Source organism: Chenopodium quinoa, unplaced genomic scaffold, assembly GCF_001683475.1.
Source record: "Chenopodium quinoa cultivar QQ74 unplaced genomic scaffold, ASM168347v1, whole genome shotgun sequence".
Taxonomy (NCBI): domain Eukaryota; kingdom Viridiplantae; phylum Streptophyta; class Magnoliopsida; order Caryophyllales; family Amaranthaceae; genus Chenopodium; species Chenopodium quinoa.
In genome coordinates this window covers 909,924-927,383 of record NW_018743389.1, presented here as the reverse complement: position 1 = coordinate 927,383, position 17,460 = coordinate 909,924, and the positions used below count along the sequence as shown (strand labels likewise).

Here is a 17,460-nt window from a genome sequence, read left to right as displayed (position 1 = left end):
CACTATTATCTAAATATAAGCGATATGATATCGTATAAATATCCTGCATTAACAAAAGAGATTATATGAAACAATTTGGGCATTGCCCAGGCACAAAACTAATAAGGCAAATTTTTATATGTGGCTGGTCACAGACAAGCCACACCGTGTGACCAGCCACATTTTTTATTTATTTAATTTTGTTTTCCCACTTCTCACTTCTCACTATATTCCCCTTTCTCTGGATTTTCTCTCTCCTACCTTCCAATAATGGCAATAAACATCTCCACTCTTCTTCTTCATCTTCCCCAATCATCATCATTCTCTCACTCCTCAATTTCTTCTTCATCGTCTTTTTCTTCTCTTCTGCAACTCCTTCTCTCTCATCCAAATCCTCCTTCTCAATTCCAAACCCTAACCCAAATTTTGAGTTTGGAGACCAAATCATCGCATTTCTTTGTCATATTGTTGGTTTTCTGGGTTGGTTTGGTGGGGTTGGGGTTGTTCGTCGTCGTCGTCTTCTTCGGCGTCATTGGAGTAATTTCGAAGGTGAATCGCATGTTTTTGTCATTTTGTTGGGTTCCTGGGTTGGTTTGGTGGGGTTGGAGTTGTAGGTACTTATAATATGGGTTATTTGTTTTTGTCTTCTGTTTTAGGTATGTTATAAAGTGGGTTAATCGAAATTAGGGGTTACTTATTATATGGGTTACTTGAAATTAGGGGTTACTACTTGAAATTATGGGTTACTTGAAATTAGGGGTTACTTATAACATGAATTACTTGAAATTAGGGGTTACTTGAAATTAGGGGTTACCTGAAATTAGGGGTTACTTGAATTTAGGGGTTACCTTAAATTAGGGGTAACTTGAAATTGCGCATGAGTGTCAGACTCCATTATGCGCGTCAGACTCCGTTATTTTTGCTGAGTTGCAGCAGGCCACACGGTGTGGCTTGCTGCACCAAAAAGGCGTTGAACTAGTAAATATATAATCTAAGAAAAGAAATGACATTTATATTCTAGGATTATCTTAACTAATTTAAAGATCCATCCTAAATTCCTAATCACTAGCCAACCATCAAGTTTTAATTAGATTAAAAAATCAAATCATGGATTATCACAAAAACCAAGTCAAATAACCATAATTGAAATTGCTCATTTATCTCCTAAAAACCAGAAATTCAAACTTATCCGTAATTAAATTTTAAATTTCAAAATCAAAATTAATTAAAAATAAAACTTTACACTACCTTCGGTCGCTATTATTTGCAACTTTGGAGGGTTTCACGGTTCACGAAGCATAATTTGATAATAAAAGGAAAGGATACTTTGTACATGTGATTAGGAGGAGAGAGAAAAAATAAAATGGGGGACCACTGTATTAAAATCTGATTTTGTACATGTGTTAGGAGGAGAGAGAAAAAATAAAAAGGGGGACCACTATATAAATGTTTTTTAACCAAAAAAGTTTGTTTAAAAGGGAAAGAAATTGGAAAGTTGCAAATAATTCAGGGCGGTCAAAAATAGTAAAAGTTGCAAATAATAGTGACTAGAGGTAGTATATATATATAAACAGGGGTACTGTACATGATTAAGCTTGCTGCCCAACCACGTCACAACTGCTTAGCCACCAAACTGAAGCCCAACAACCTTAACAGCCAACCACCGTAGCTAAGAAAATTCCTATTATTATTATTATTATTATTATTATTATTATTATTATTATTATTATTATTATTATTATTATTATTATTATTATTTAGTTAGTTAGTTTAGCAAATTTCAATTTAGTTCAATTCAATTTAGTTTAGCGCAGCGAATTTCAGTTCAACAACTTTCAGTCCAAAAGAACAGGGTCGTACTTGTGAATCTACCGAATTTAGTAAAGATATCTCCTTCAGTATCATGTCATTTATCTCAAGAAGAGCAATATAAGTTTCATAATATTTTTGAATTTGACGAAGTCTATCATACACTTAAAAAAAGAACCATAAAGTTATTCAAACTTCAGATTGCTAAGATAAAAAGTAAAGAGTAAAAAGAAAGAGCGATAAAAGATCAAACAAAAAACACCTACATATGAACATTTAATTCTGAAAAGTGACGTTCGTACATTCAAATGCTAGGGATTCGAGGGTGGAGGAGGGGCATTTAATGATTTTGTGGGTAGGTGAGGGGTGTCTAGGGTTTTTCGAGGGAGGGGAAGGAAGTGGCGGCAGGGGGAGGGGCGGTGGGGTGGGGTGGTTGGGCTTTCTGTAAATAAAATAATTTACGTCCAATAAGAAACTAAGAATATAATTATTCCAGTATCGTAAAACTTAAGTTAAATTTAGAAAGAAAAAAGAAATGTTAATAAGCTCAGTAAAAAAAAAAAAAAAAAAAAAGGTTAACCCACCCAAAATAAAAAATCTTGACTTTCTTTGATTGACTTGTTGACTAAGGAAGATTAATTTTAGAATTATGATAAGGCCTTAGTCTAACGATGAAAGTTTAGTTGAATGGGTGAGGCCTAGTTAAAAGGCCTAAAGAGAAAAACTGGACCGGTCATGAAGCAAACAAGGGATTTTAATTTAAAAAGAAGGATTGTTGCCAAGAGTTACCATCTAGTGATTATTGAAGTTAGTGGGGTAAAACCGTACTAAGTTTGTCTATAAATAGAAGTGGATGAACAAGAGAACGACATCGGCAAATTAAATCAATCAACAAAAGCATTTCATTTTCTTTAAGCTTTTTTCTTAGCTTCTTTGTATTTCCCTTGGCTTAGTAGCCAAGTGATAGTTTAGTTTCTTAGCATGTATTGAAGATTAATTGTCCCTGACCTTCCAATTGTATGAACATGGAACTAATCTCTCCTTCAACTTGTACAATTGTAGCCCTGACTTTATCTTTCAATTAATGGGAATCATTTACATCTTCGATCTGTCATATGTTTATCTACTCGTTTCTTTAGCAAACTAATTTGTTTAACTTCTTTGAGGATAACTTTTTTAATGTTTTGTTGTGTTACGTTAGTGAGGTTATCAATCTTTGAAACCAATAACAAGAGGGGCAACCCCTTAATACTCTAGAACAAGATAGGGTATTTGACTTGTTGGTAAATAACAATATATACCTAAACACCAACAAACATCAGTAATGTCAAGGAGGAAAAAAAGAAGATTTAGTAAAAAAAAAAAAAAGTAAGTTTTAATCACTAAAAAAAATTTAAGTTTAGAAGAATAATTTAATTTCATCGGAAAATATAAGGTGAAGAGAATATGGCCTAAGTGGATTCTATTCCAAGACAGCCAAGCACATGCATGATTTTTATTTAAAATTTTGATGTGCTTAAAAATAATCTTTAATTTAGATGAATTACATAAATTCACCGACCATTCGTTGAGAAGACAATCAATAAGATATTTCCCTTTCTACCAACTTTAAATCTGTTAATTTAAATGTAGTACTTAAACAGTGTTCATAATCCAAGTGTCATGTAGTGCTCTCATCATTTAATAAGTCTTATTTTTTCATTTATTGAAAGACATGGTTTGAACGAGATTTGAACCCTCAACCTCAAGTATAAATTCCAAAGTACGTATCACGAGCTATCCTTTCATAATAAAATAGAAAATAAGTTAAATAAAAATGAATTTACAAATGTCATTTATGAAATAACCCGAGGCATTGCTTGGCGGCCAAAAACTAGTTTGTTGCAACTAATTAATTTCACTTTGAGGATTTTCCGCAAATAGAAGAATCATTTATGATCTCTTGCAGTCATGCCTTAAATCCTGTTCTTTTTCTTATTTGCTCATTTATTGTAGCAACGGACCAAAAATAATAAGATTATTGAACATATGTCCGTTTATTATTTTTAATTTAGTTTTTGGATAGGAAAAAAATAAAGTTGTTTAATTAGAAACATGAGCAATGTTAAATTGTATGAATGGATTCATATGGTGTGCTATGATGAAAAGGTGTACGAGAGGGCTTTTTTGCTGAGAATAAAGTAACATGGAAGAATAAAGTAATATTATATGTCACAAAGTATTGGGTGAGTCAATTTCACCATAAGGAACATGACAATTATCATTGAGAATAATTTTATAAGCAATAAATGGCTACTTTACCTATAACATAAAAAGATTAAATGAATTCTTAATCAACAAGATCATCTTGGATAGATGTATTATTTAATTTACATCATATAATTACATAATGTAATTAAGCTATCATCCATCCATTCATTGAGCAATATCAAGATAGATATCTCCTATTTAATGTATATAATCAAAATTGTTGATATCTTACCTTATTTACAAATCTGTTAATACACTTAAAGATTATATCTAGATAACAAAATCAGAATTAATCTCTTGCAATTAATTATATCATTATATGATTGATCTCAAAACTTTTATTGGTTCCCAAATAAATTCCTATAAATACATGTATTCATGGGTTCACTTTGTTCAACAATAGAAAAAATTATAGCCTTTCAAAGCTTCCATTGTGTCTTGTTTGTTGATTAAACTATAAATATCACCCCCAAAAAAATAAAAAATAAACCCTCAAACTTTCTAGTTATTATCTAAATACATATGTAACAAAATGTCTACTCATTCAATTGCTGACAAAAATCATCCAATCCAGCAAAACTATATTGCTCCTCTAGACTTTAGCTCAATCAAAACTATTCCCGAATCCCATACTCTCTGGCATAATGCGATGATGATTTAAAAATCAACCCTATTAACAATGACAATTTTCAGTCTTCCATCTATATTTCAATAATTAATCTCGAAGATCCTAATGCTTTAGACCTCATTTTTAATGCGTGTCAAACTCGGGGGATGTTCCAAGTCACAAATCATGGAATTCCGAAAGAATTACTTGATCAATTCGAGTTTCAAGCTAAAATTTTATCAATCTCCCAATTAAGCAAAAGATGAAGGCTCAAAGATTCCCCGGTGAAACTAGCGGTTATGGCTATCCCAGACTTGCTCCATTCTTTAGCAAACTAGTGTGGAGTGAAGGGTTCACTATCATGGGCGACTCCTTGCATCATGCTAAGAAACTTTGGCCTAATGATTTTCAAGATTTTTGGTAAGCCTATATTATTTTTTATTTATTTTTGTAGCATTTTTATTTTTTTAACATGCATGCACTTATGCTAATATAAGCTTAAGCTATTAGCTACGGCCATGTTTGATATCAATTGTAGTTTATAATTTTGGGTTTTTTTTTTAAAGTCATATGATAACTTTCATAAAAATTGATTTTTAAAAAAATCAATGAGATCACTATGATTTTGAAAACTAACAATAAAAAAGCAAATCATTGTTTGTAGTTTCTTTTTTTAGTTTATGGAAAAACAAAAAAAGAAACAAGTGTCCCCAAGTTTTTTTAATTTATGTAGAACACATGATAGGCCTGCATAATAATTAATAAGGCATGTATTGTATTGAGTGTGTTTATTTATTTTTTATTTTCTGATGACCAACTTAACAATATTTTTTTTCGTAAAAAAAAAGAAAAGCTTAACAACATTTTACTTTTTTTCACACTACTTTCATTCCTGTTATGTTTATACTAACTTTATTTCGTACTTTTACATTGAATGATCTTAATTTGATCCTCAAAAACTTGTTAAGATATGTAGGGTTATCGGAGATGGATAAAGGTATATTGGATAGTCAAATGTTCTATTATAACCAATACCTTTTGCCAACAAAACCTTGTCTCATTGTTTTCCATCTTTATAATGTAGCTTATTGATGTTGGAGTACCAAACAAGGATGAAGGACTTCGGTAACAAACTCAAGGGTTTGATTTTCAAATCACTCAACATACCTGTACCAACACTAGAGGGAACCGATAAAGACCTTTGTTATCCATTGAAACTAAACTCGTACTCGTCGTGCCCTAACCCGGCCCAAACAATAGGCCTAGCCCCGCACACTGATACCACCCTCTTTACAATCCTAAACCAAAGTAGCAATGTAAGTGGACTCCAAGTACACAAAGACGAACTTGGATAGATCTCGGTCGACCTGCATCCAAGTGCCTTAGTGGTGAATGTGGGAGATCTTTTGCATAATTTCAATTACAAGATTCCTAAGTGCAATTCATAGGGCAATTATCAACAATGAACAAAAATAAAGGTTATCCTTTGCATACTCTTATGGCCTTTCTGGAGACTTTGAACTCTCTCCCTATTTGGACTATCCAAAGTGAGGGTCCTTGTTTTAAGTCTTTAAAGGTGAAGGAATATGCAAGCCTTAGGTCTAACTACTTTGATTTGGTACTCTCATTAGTTAAGAAAAGTGGCTAGGATTAGTTAGATTAAAAAATATGTTTGGATTCCAGTTTGTTTGTTTTTATTTAAATTTTTAATTGGAGGGGTGAAAAAAAAAATTTACATTTGAAAAGTAATTAAGTTTGCCATTGATTATCCTAATACTAATGGTTCAATTATATGCTATAAGTATTTAGGCTTATCCGCAAGTAGAGACAATAAATCTCACTTAAAGTCATGATTATTATTATTAGAAATTGTGAATTATTTGTACTCTCTTCATCAATAAATTAAATGTTGTTTCTAATTTGACTATTTTTGTAAGATGATTACCTTCAAATTAGGATATCTGGATTAAGCTGAATTTGAAACTTGAACTCATACCCATATCTCATACAAGTAGTTGCGTTTGAATAACAAATAAATTCACACAAAATGAGAAATTCGATCAGCTCAATAAAAGACTATTTATATAAAAAAAAATAATTAAATTAAAAAAATACATATATAGCAAATATGAGAATCAGTTTATTAATAATATCTATCTTCAATATAATCTTGAAAAGGGCTTTAGCCTATTAATATATAGTTCTATTTTAGTGTGTACAAAAAAATATCTATCTTCAATAACTATTTATAAACAAGGCTCTCCCAAGTATCTACCAAGTACCAAAAGGAACTAAATTTAGATGATAGCTTAATTATTTTTTTCTACTTTAAGAAAATAATTACATTATCAACGTAACAATTAATTCTTGATGGGGAGAGTAATAATTAAAATCTCACATCAACCTTGGCAATATTGGAAACATCAAGAGTTTGTCTTTATGATAATGTTTCACTGCAGCATTGTCAAAGTGTGGTTCCCTAGTCTTATAGAGGTTCTATCAGTGGTGGGTGATGCGTATTTTTATGGGCTCTTCAGGAAATTCGGGGATATGAAGCTATTTAATCTAACCAAGACTAAATAACAACTAAATTGGTAGCTTTCTCGACAAAATATCATATGCAATTCTCTTGCTAAAACAATTCATAAGAATTGATTAATTATAACTCAAAACTTCTCTCTCTTCATTAATGAAAATAAAGAATATTTATAGGCAAACATCCCACGCCGTTAGAATAACTGACTAAAAGATAAAATAAAATATATAAAGATATAAATACTAAATACTAATCCTAAATAACAAAATTTATCTTCTAATAATATTAGAAAATAATATCTTATCAATCTACTAATTCTACTCCAACTCTAATTCGATTAATCACGCGTAACTTTAGGATTGACGCCACTCAACCTCATGATTAATAGACGACTCAATAAAAAAAATGATGATATTGATGCCTTGGATACGCATCAGTGGGCAAAAAATCCGATCTGAAAAATTGGATATCCACTCTGGTTTTTTCAATTTCGGATATATTGGATCGGATATCCAAAAAATTTCGGATCAGATTCGGATCACGAATTTAGAAAAATCAGATATCCGATCTGATCCGATTTTTCAATATAAAATAAAATTATAAAAATATTAACTAATTTGTAACAAACTCCCACTTAGAATGTTAGCTCTAATTATAATGTAACGCTGTATTTGCATCTTGGATTTTTAGGAAGTGATTTTTTTTTTTTTTTTTACAAGTATTTTTTGGTTGCCTTAATAATCAAGTGAATTGCATCATTGTGCTTGAATTTGTTGCATTTATTTAAATTTTGTATAATTAGTACGAAAGTTTATAAAAATTAAGATTTAAAACAACTCCAATCAAGGGCATTTTACCAAAAAGAAATACCCAAATTTCGATATTAGTATGCGGATTGGATATCCGGTGATCTGATCCGAAATTTTGGATGTTCTAAAATCGGATATCCAGTTTTTTCGGATCGTAATTTTCCCGATCCAAAATTTTCGGATATCCCAAATTTCGGATCGGATATCCGAAATGGCCAGCCCTATATAGAGGCAAGGGCATTATTGCTTCTGAATTTTTAATCTCTATAGACCATCTATAATAACATGTACATGATCGAGGTAGATGTACTTTTTACAAATTACAACGACTACTTTTAAAGACATGGTACAAGTAGTAATTTTAGTAGTGTGCATTAGAGCACTATCACCAACGAAAAAAATCCCTTCTCACTCTCTTTCTCTATCTTTCCCTCTCCTCCACATTAGATTTTTTTAAAAAGTATTTTTTTCATCCCACCAACAACAAATTCAAAGATTCCCACACCACTTTCTTTCTTACTTTTTACCATATCCTACCATATTCTCTCTTACCTATTTTTACTTTTTTACTAGATGAAGCTCGTGCGATGCAATATTTGTTTGTATTTTTTAAAACATATATTTTTGTATGCATGTGATAATATTTGTTATTTTATTCGTTCTACGTATTATATCATTTAAATGTTTTTTGTAAATAAATTGTGATTTTCCTCTCATTCAGTATATACTAGATATAAGTTCATGCGATGCACTTTTTTTTTATATTTCATTTTGTATATTTCCAGTAATCTCTTAATATCTACCATTTTTTTTTTGTGTGTGTGTTTTTTCTATTCTAATTTTTTAACATAAATTTAAGGCATAATTTTTTCCTTAGTTTTAAAATAATTATTCTTATTCATTAGTTACTATAGGGAATTTTTCAAACTCAACCTTTTGAGCCCCACTATGTTCATACTTTTAGACATGGCGACACTCCAAGGGAAGGAAGCTAGAGATAGAAGAGTCGCCAACAAATTTTAGGAACTTGTAAACCGTTCACAGGTGTGAAGGTTACACCCAATTCACGATCACGGAGATCGCTAAATCCATAGTGGTCCGGAACCATGATTGTATATTCGAGGATGATGGTATGAATCCAACCTAAAAGAGATTGAACCAGCCTTAAATCGGCCTCTACTCAATTCTTATGATATTCATGTGCTCTTTTCGATTAACATGCATACATAAAGTTAATCCTAAGAATATTTAATCTACGTTGGTTAATTATTAATGCACAATCAAATCTATTATTAGTGGTCACTTGAATTAAAATCATATCAACCTAAAATCAAATTATTAATTATCTTATTAGCGTGATTTCAAGTACAAATAACTTTTAAACCTGCAAGAAGGGGCGTGATCAAGCAATAACAATCAATCATGAATAATCAAGGAATATATAATTAAGGAAAAATTAAAAAATAACACCATAAATTTCACAAAAAATGGATTATAACACCACAAAATCTCAAATTTTTATATAACACCACAAAAAAAAATCCAAAAATTGGATTTCACCACCCACTAACGGATTTTTGGATGGAATCCGTTAGTGGGGCCCACTAGGAACACGTGTCAATAAGGTGTTGGCTTAAAAAAAAAAGATTAATAAAAAAAAAGTAAAATTAAAAATTTAAAAAAAAAAAAAAAAAACCTAAACCCTAAGTAAGCTACTAGCCCACCACCAGCCACCCTTGCCCCCCACCGCCGGCAGCCAATCCCTAGCCGCCGACACCCCTTGTCCCACAAAAATCGGCGAAAACAGCCACACCACCACCCGCAAAACCGGCGACTGGACCCTTCCGACCTTCCCTTATTCCCCCTCCTCGAAACCTCCTTTCAACCGCCCAGAAATCGACATCCTCCGCCTAGAAATTCGCCGCCCACAAATCGAATTTCGCCGCCCAGGAACTCACCCCAGCCACTTTGAACCACCACGAAAACAACGCAACCCCTCAACATCACTAACTCCTACATTCTGGCAGCGACAACCGCACAAACCACCTATATCCATCACACAACCGCAACATCACAGAAATTGACCATTCTAGGGCTTCCATGATCGATTTCGGGCGTTTTGGGGTGAGGGTAAGTGATGAGTGGGTCGAAGGGGTTGACGACCAGTGATTTTGACGATGTAGAAGGGGTTGTCGGCGGCATTGGGGTTGCCAGCGGTGGAGCGTATGGCTGCAGGTAGTGGTTATGGGCTGGGTTAGGGTTTTGGTTTTCTTTTTTTTTTTAATTTTTCTTTTTCTTTTTATTTATATTTTATGTTGTAAACCAATGTGGTATTGACACGTGTCCAGAATTGGTCCCACTAACGGTTTCCATCCAAAAATCCGTTACATGGTGGTGAAATCCAACTTTTGGATTTTTTTGTGGTGTTATAATAGAAGTTTTAAATTTTGTGGTGTCATAATCCATTTTTTGTGAAATTTGTGGTGGTATTTTCTAATTTTTCTTATAATTAATTGACACATCCATCATCATTATAATTAAAATCATCAAATTATCGTTAGCAAGATCCTAGGCATGATACTAAACGGGTTAATAACAAATCTTAGCATGTCACTAATAAAAATCATAATCAAAGCATTATCCTAAACATGATACTATAAATCATAATCAACATCCTAAACATGATACTAGAAATCATAAAAACATCCTAAACATGATATTAGAAATCATAAAAACATCCTAAACATGATACCAGGAATTAAAATAATATTATAAACATGATTTCTACTCCAAAATCAAAATAATAATAAGGGTGGTCGAATTACCCACGTTGTTTTTCCTCCCTTCTTGCTATTAAAACAATAAACACGTTAGTAACTTCAAGAAAGATTAAATCAATAAAGTAAGTACATTAAGTAATAATTGAAATAGAGATTAAGGACCAAACCCTCAGAACTATCAACCTTTCACATCGAGGTCAAAGGCAACGTCGAGAAGGGCAAGGTGTATTCAAATCTCGTGAAGGAAGTATGGTGTTTATTAGGGAGAGTATCAAGGATGTGTTTAGGATAGGCTAAGAACAAGAAGAATTAAGAGAGAAAGAAAGTTTTAGAGAAGGTATTGATGATGATTGTTGGTGATTGGAAACGGGGTGATACGACCTCTATTTATAGGGAAAAAAGAGGGTCGAAGCATTAGAAAAGAGTCAGAATTCAAATCGAACTAAAACAAGTCTAATCGCGGCGTGACAGCTTTATCGCAGCGCGATGGCTCTGTCGCTCTGCGATGGTTTTGAAAAAGATAGAATTCGTGCGGAATCCGCTTTCCAATCGGATTAGGTCATTCAAATTCCCGTACGTATTCTATTTTGACCGGGATTAGGATCATTCAAAAAGAGATGTTTCATTCGATATCAAATTCTCAAATCTTTATCTTTAGAAAACAGGATAAATTAGAACCTTCTAGAACATTCTAGAAGCTTGTAATAAATCCTAATTAAGGTAAATGGACCCTCCACATGATCATTGGGCTGAAGGTAAGGCTTGGTTCGAGCTCGGCTTAGTATTTTGGCCATAACTCCTTCGTTATAAGTCGGATTTGGGCTTATAATATATCGCGGGAAAGCTCATTTCATTCCCCAATCAACTAACAATAATTTGAATAGAAATTACGGACAAAATAGACTGGTTTGAACGTTATTATGGATTTGACACGAAACGTTTGATTTTGAGGACACGAAATGAATGATTTTGGCTTTAAAGACACGAAATGAATGATATTGGGATTAAAGCATTTTAGGAAAGGTTAGAAATATAGTTTAGGATTACGAAACTTCACGAGACTCTTCAACTCTTCACCTAACTCGATAATCAAAGACGTGAAAGGTACTCATCACTGGGTTTGGTTTTTGGGGAGGCACAATCAAGTGTCTACAGTTACGTATGTAGAACTTGAATTTATTAAGTTGAAATAAATATTTTTACATTCATCAGATAGTTGGATAAAATCACCAAAATCAAAAGAAATTTTTTAATTTCTAAATAGTTTTTTAATAATTTAAATCCTAATATAAAAGATAATTTTTGTTCTTTTTTATAATTTAAATCATAAATTACTATTTGTTGCTTTTTTACTTACATGGTTAAATTCTCAAATATCATTCGTTACTTTTTTTTAGCTGACGAATGAATTTCTTAATTCTAAAATAAAATATAAATTTAATTTTTGCACGGTTTTTTTTTTACGGATTTTTCACCAAATACCACTGAGTTATTTCGTAATTCACTATATACCACACAAAATTATTTAATACACCAAATACCACTGAGCTTTTGGTAAATGTCACAACATACCATTAATGACTAACGGACTTTAACATCGTTAGTCATTAAGGGTAATAATTCCACGTGGCAGCTTGTGATTGGTTCCCTTCTAAATTATTTAATTTTAGCATAAATATTTAATTAATTATCAAATAAAAAAAATAAAAACCAAAAAATAACAAAAATAATTAAAAGTAACAAAAATTAATTAAAAATAAAAAAAATAACCTGCTGCCACCAGCCAGCCCATTCCGGCCACCTCACCGCCAAACCCCTTGCCGCCGAGGCCAGAACCGACAGGTGCGCCGGCGGCCTCCCACCCCTTCCCTCCCTTTTCAATTCTGGCCACCCCACCCAAAACTCCCTTCCCCATCCTTTTTCGATTTCCGGCCTCCACACCCAAAACCCCCTTCCCCTCCCCTTTTCGATTCCGGCCACCTTCCCCGATTTCCCCTGCCATGATTTCCCCCAACCCCTTCGATTTCCCTTTTTTCCCAAACACCACCCCTAATTCATAAACCCTAATTTCACATCTAATCTCCATTTCCAACAATTTGTGTTGCCAATTGCTGTAAATTTTGAATCTAAACTAATTTCGCTGCAGTTTACCCCAATTTTAGGGGTTTTTTTTGCCCAAATTAAAAGGAATTCGGTGGTGGTCGGTGGTGGTGAGGTGCGAGAAAGGGGAGAGGACGGGGAAGGTCGTTGGGGCGCTGGTGTTGGGAGGAATGAGGGGAGGAGAGAGGCTGGGCATTGCTGACCGGGGGTGGGATTGCTTGGCGCCGGCAGAGGGGCTGGTGGCTGGCTTGGTGGAAGAAGGGGTTGGGTTTTTTATTTTACAAAAAATATTTAACTTATTTTTTGGTTTTTATTTTTTGTTACTTTTAATTATTTTTTGTTATTTTGTGGTTTTAATTTTTTTTTATTTGATAATTAATTAAATATTTATGGTAAAATTAAATAATTTAGAAGGGAACCAATCACAAGCTGCCACGTGGCATTATTAGCCTTAATGACTAACGGTGTTAGCGTCCGTTAGTCATTAATGGTATGTTGTGACATTTACCAAAAACTCAGTGGTATTTGGTGTATTAGAAAATTTTGTGTGGTATATGGTGAATTACGAAATAACTTTGTGGTATTTGGTGAAAAATTTGTTTTTTTTTATACATTTTGTATATTTTTTGAGAAAATACAAGTTTATAACTTGATAAACAATTCATGTTTATCAAGGGGTATCTATGTAATTGACAACTAACTAATGTTAATTGTCGTTAGTTGCTTTCCCCTACTCCTTTGATTTTCTCTCTCCTCCTTCAACCTTCAATTTCAATGGCGAATGTGCATTTCACTACAACATCGAGCTAGACGAAATCAATGGAGGAACGAAAGCTTACTACCCTTTAGGGTTAACCATACCCTTTATTTCTCCCTTTGATATTCACGTTCTCGTATAATTTCGGCGGTGAAGCCGCCGAAAATAGTGGTGCGTAGCCGAAATCAATGGAGGACAAACTCAGCTATCCTTTAGGGTTAACTATGCCTTTTATTTCTCTCTTTGTTATTTGGGTTTTCGTTGAATTCGGCGGCAAAGCAGCCGAAAATGATGGTGCTCGCAAAGTCGGACGACTTGGAAAGAAAATGAAAGTGGTTGTAGATTGGAGGAAGAAGATAGAGGTGGAAGGGAGGAAGGAAAAAGAACAAGAGGAAGAAGAAGGTGGGAAGAAGAAGATGAATAGGAAGAAGGTGATGAACAGTTGTTAACAGTGAGTTAAACCGTTAACTACAAAATTTCTGTCAACATTATTAAAGTGGCCCAAAAACAGTAAATATAAATTATTTTAATCAAAAAACACAAATTTTAATGCAACTTATTTACAAAATTGTCATCTGATAAACAAATTTTATTTATCAAGGTGACAAACTGGGTCTTGCTCATATCTTTTGTGACTCTTAATCTCTAATAACTTTTTTTTTTTGCTATTTAAAATTTTTGACAAAAATTTCAAATCATATCACTAATGTATAAAGCCGGTCTCACAGCCAGGCCACGAGATAGCGACACTTGGCATTCCAATTTTTTGCCAAGTGTCGCGCCACGTAGACGACAGATAGATATTATTGTAATTAGAATAGATGCCACATTAGATTAGATTGGATAGATTTTGTAAGATAAAAATATTGTATAGAGTTTTATAATCTATATACTTCTAATATTTCATTTATACAAAATTAATCATAACTTTTAAATAATATCTTATAACTTAATTTTATTTCCATCATAAAATTCGTTTTAAATTTTTTTTTAAAATAAGATCCACTTATAATATAAAGCCGGTCTCGCAGCCAGGCCACGAGACAACGACACTTGGCATTTCAGCTTTTTCGCCAAGTGTCGTGCCACGTAGGAGATAAATAGGTATTATTGTGACACATATGATGCTAAGTAAGGGGCTATTGGATAGATTTTTTAAGATAAAATTGTTGTATAGAGTTTTATTATTGATAAAATTATAATATTTCATGTATACAAAATTAATCACAACTTTTAATAAAAATCCTAAAGCTCAATTCTATTTTCATCATCAAATTAGTTTGAAAAAGTTCTATAAAATAAGATCTATTTATAATATATTTAATCACAATCTTTTATACGTAGTTGGCCAAACCTAGATTTATTTTAAAAAAAATATTAGAGAATCAGTAAAAATAATTTTAGTTTGGTAAAAAATACTTTCAATTTATAGTGAAAAGAATTTAAGTTCAATAAAAATAATTCATGTCAATAATAACATAGATATCTATTTACAAACAAAACTAAAAAAAGTACACTCTATATGATATCGTATGTTTAAATAATAAATATCCTACATTATCAGAATGAATTATTTGGTCGTATTTAACATTCAAGTAAATATATTATCTTAAAATTTTATCAACCATCTGGGCATTGCCCGGGCACAAAACTAGTAAATGTTTAAAGTAGGTAAAGTTTTTTCTTGCGTTATAAGTTTTAAAATTTTGTATCTCATTCTTCGGATATTAAATTAGTTAAAATCATTAATATCAAATGATAATTTATATCATTTAAATATAAAAATATAATTTTTAGCTAATAAAAAAATTTAAATCCTAATATCCAAAGATAATTTTTGGTTTTCTAATTTTTGGTTCTTTAAAACAAAAAAAGATAAATTTAAATAATTAATATCCTAATAAATTACTATTCGTCGTTTTTACCTACGTGGAAAATTCTTAAAATCTCATATGTCACTTATGCTTAGGTGGCGAGTGAATTTTTTAATTCTAAAATAAAATACAAATCTCATTTTTTATTGGTCGAAATAATACCTTTGCTTATGTGCCGCGTCAAATGCTCTCGAAAAATGTCTATTTTATTTATATCGGAGTATACTAGATTAGATTTAGATTAAATTTTTTAATATCAAAAGATAATATTTTATATTTTATTAATTTAAACATTAAAATCTCATTTGTCAATTTTTATTATGTGGCATTTGAAAAATTTAATTTTAAAAGAAATTATAAATTTCGTATTTAATTGGTTATAACTAAAATTTATAATCCTTTAATATGTTTCCAAAATGATATGGATCATCAAAATAATAAAGTTGAGCAATGAAAAATTAGAATGATAATATATCTTAAATAATATTATTATTATTATAATATATTACCTCATCTATGTTAATTTTATACCTAATATGTAATATGTGGAGGACATGTGAAAATATTCTAGTTGGGCGTATATGGAAAAATAAGATTTCCAAACCAAGAAGAAAATATTATGGGTTATAAAATAGTTTTAATGAAAGTTGACAAGAAAAAGGAAAGAAAAAATGACAATTTTTTTTTCACAAATTCTTATATGTGGCTAGCAACACCATGTTATATGGGTTACTTGGTTAGTGTTACAAAGGTTACTTCGTAAGTGTTACAAGGGTTAGTCGGTCAGTGTTATAGGGGTTACTCAGTTAGTAAGGGGTTACTCGGTCAGTGTTATAGGGTCGGGGGTTACTTTGCTCTTTTACAAGCGGTCACACGGTGTGGTCAGCCGCACACAAGACGGACTGATTTTTTTTAAAATTAATATATAGCATTTGTTATTCATGGTTTCGCCTACTCACTCCTTTTTTATCTTTACATCTTGACTTTCATGGTTAACTTTTTAAAACTTTAACTATAAAAACTGGCTTATTATAAACATCAAAACCATATTATGTGGGATTATCTTGTTAGATTTGTCACGAAATGTGTTTTTTAAATATCATTTTTATAATAATTTTACTTAAATCATGTTGAAGCATGTTGAATATATATAAATGGCCGATGTACATTGAGACTGTGAAATTCAAAACGTAAAGAATAAAAAAGAACGGATGAGGTATATAGTTATAATGAGAGGCATAAAACTTACTTCTTTTTATTTTAATTTTTACTTGCAAACACTTCTTATTTCCCTCTTACAAGCCAATTTATTATTTCAATTGACAATATGTTTAATATCAATAATATATATATATATATATTATTATTATTATTATTATTATTATTATTATTATTATTATTATTATTATTATTATTATGAAAGTTTAAATTGAGATGATATAACAAGTTTTCACTTGACTATATTTTTTCTCATTGTCATCAAATAAAGTTAGTCAAAGTAGATAATATTTACAATATGAAAAGTGTAATTTAAAGGCATAGTGTTGTAAGTAAAAACAAAAGAAACGAAGGAAGTTTTAAAATAGTTAGGGGAGAGTTTTAGTTACATTAAACTTGTAACTTGGTCATGTGACTCTTATTCGTTGAGCTAATTCGGCTTGGTTAAAAGATCTATTGTAAGATCTACATATATTGAAAAAGTTGTTGATTTATTTACACAAATGCTATGTGATGAACAAACTTTATTTATCTCTTGTATTTTTTGTAACAAAGATGGACTTATATTTTCCTTTGTCTAGCTACCTACAATCTATCAAAATATATAAGTAACCATCACAGAGTGCTCGTTCTTTAGTTATGACAGGCTAAAATTGTATCACCTAATCAAAAGAATTATCTAAGTCCTCTAACTAAAGTAGATAGGGAAGTAGGGTCGAATCCACATGGAAACAAGTCTTT

At 31.6% G+C, this 17,460-nt stretch overlaps 1 protein-coding gene and 1 pseudogene across 1 annotated transcript; one reads left to right on the top strand and one right to left on the bottom strand.

Moving 5' to 3' along the window:
- The first annotated feature begins 4,194 nt into the window (after positions 1 to 4,194).
- On the top strand, positions 4,195 to 6,491 carry LOC110738280 (annotated as a pseudogene).
- A 3,453-nt stretch (positions 6,492 to 9,944) lies between these two features.
- On the bottom strand, positions 9,945 to 12,856 carry LOC110738317. The gene is made up of 2 exons (XM_021918679.1): positions 12,541 to 12,856; positions 9,945 to 10,036 (listed from the first exon to the last, which is right to left on the bottom strand). Exons 1-2 carry the CDS (start codon positions 12,854 to 12,856, stop codon positions 9,945 to 9,947), a joined length of 408 nt encoding a protein of 135 aa, XP_021774371.1.
- Between the last annotated feature and the right edge of the window lie 4,604 nt (positions 12,857 to 17,460).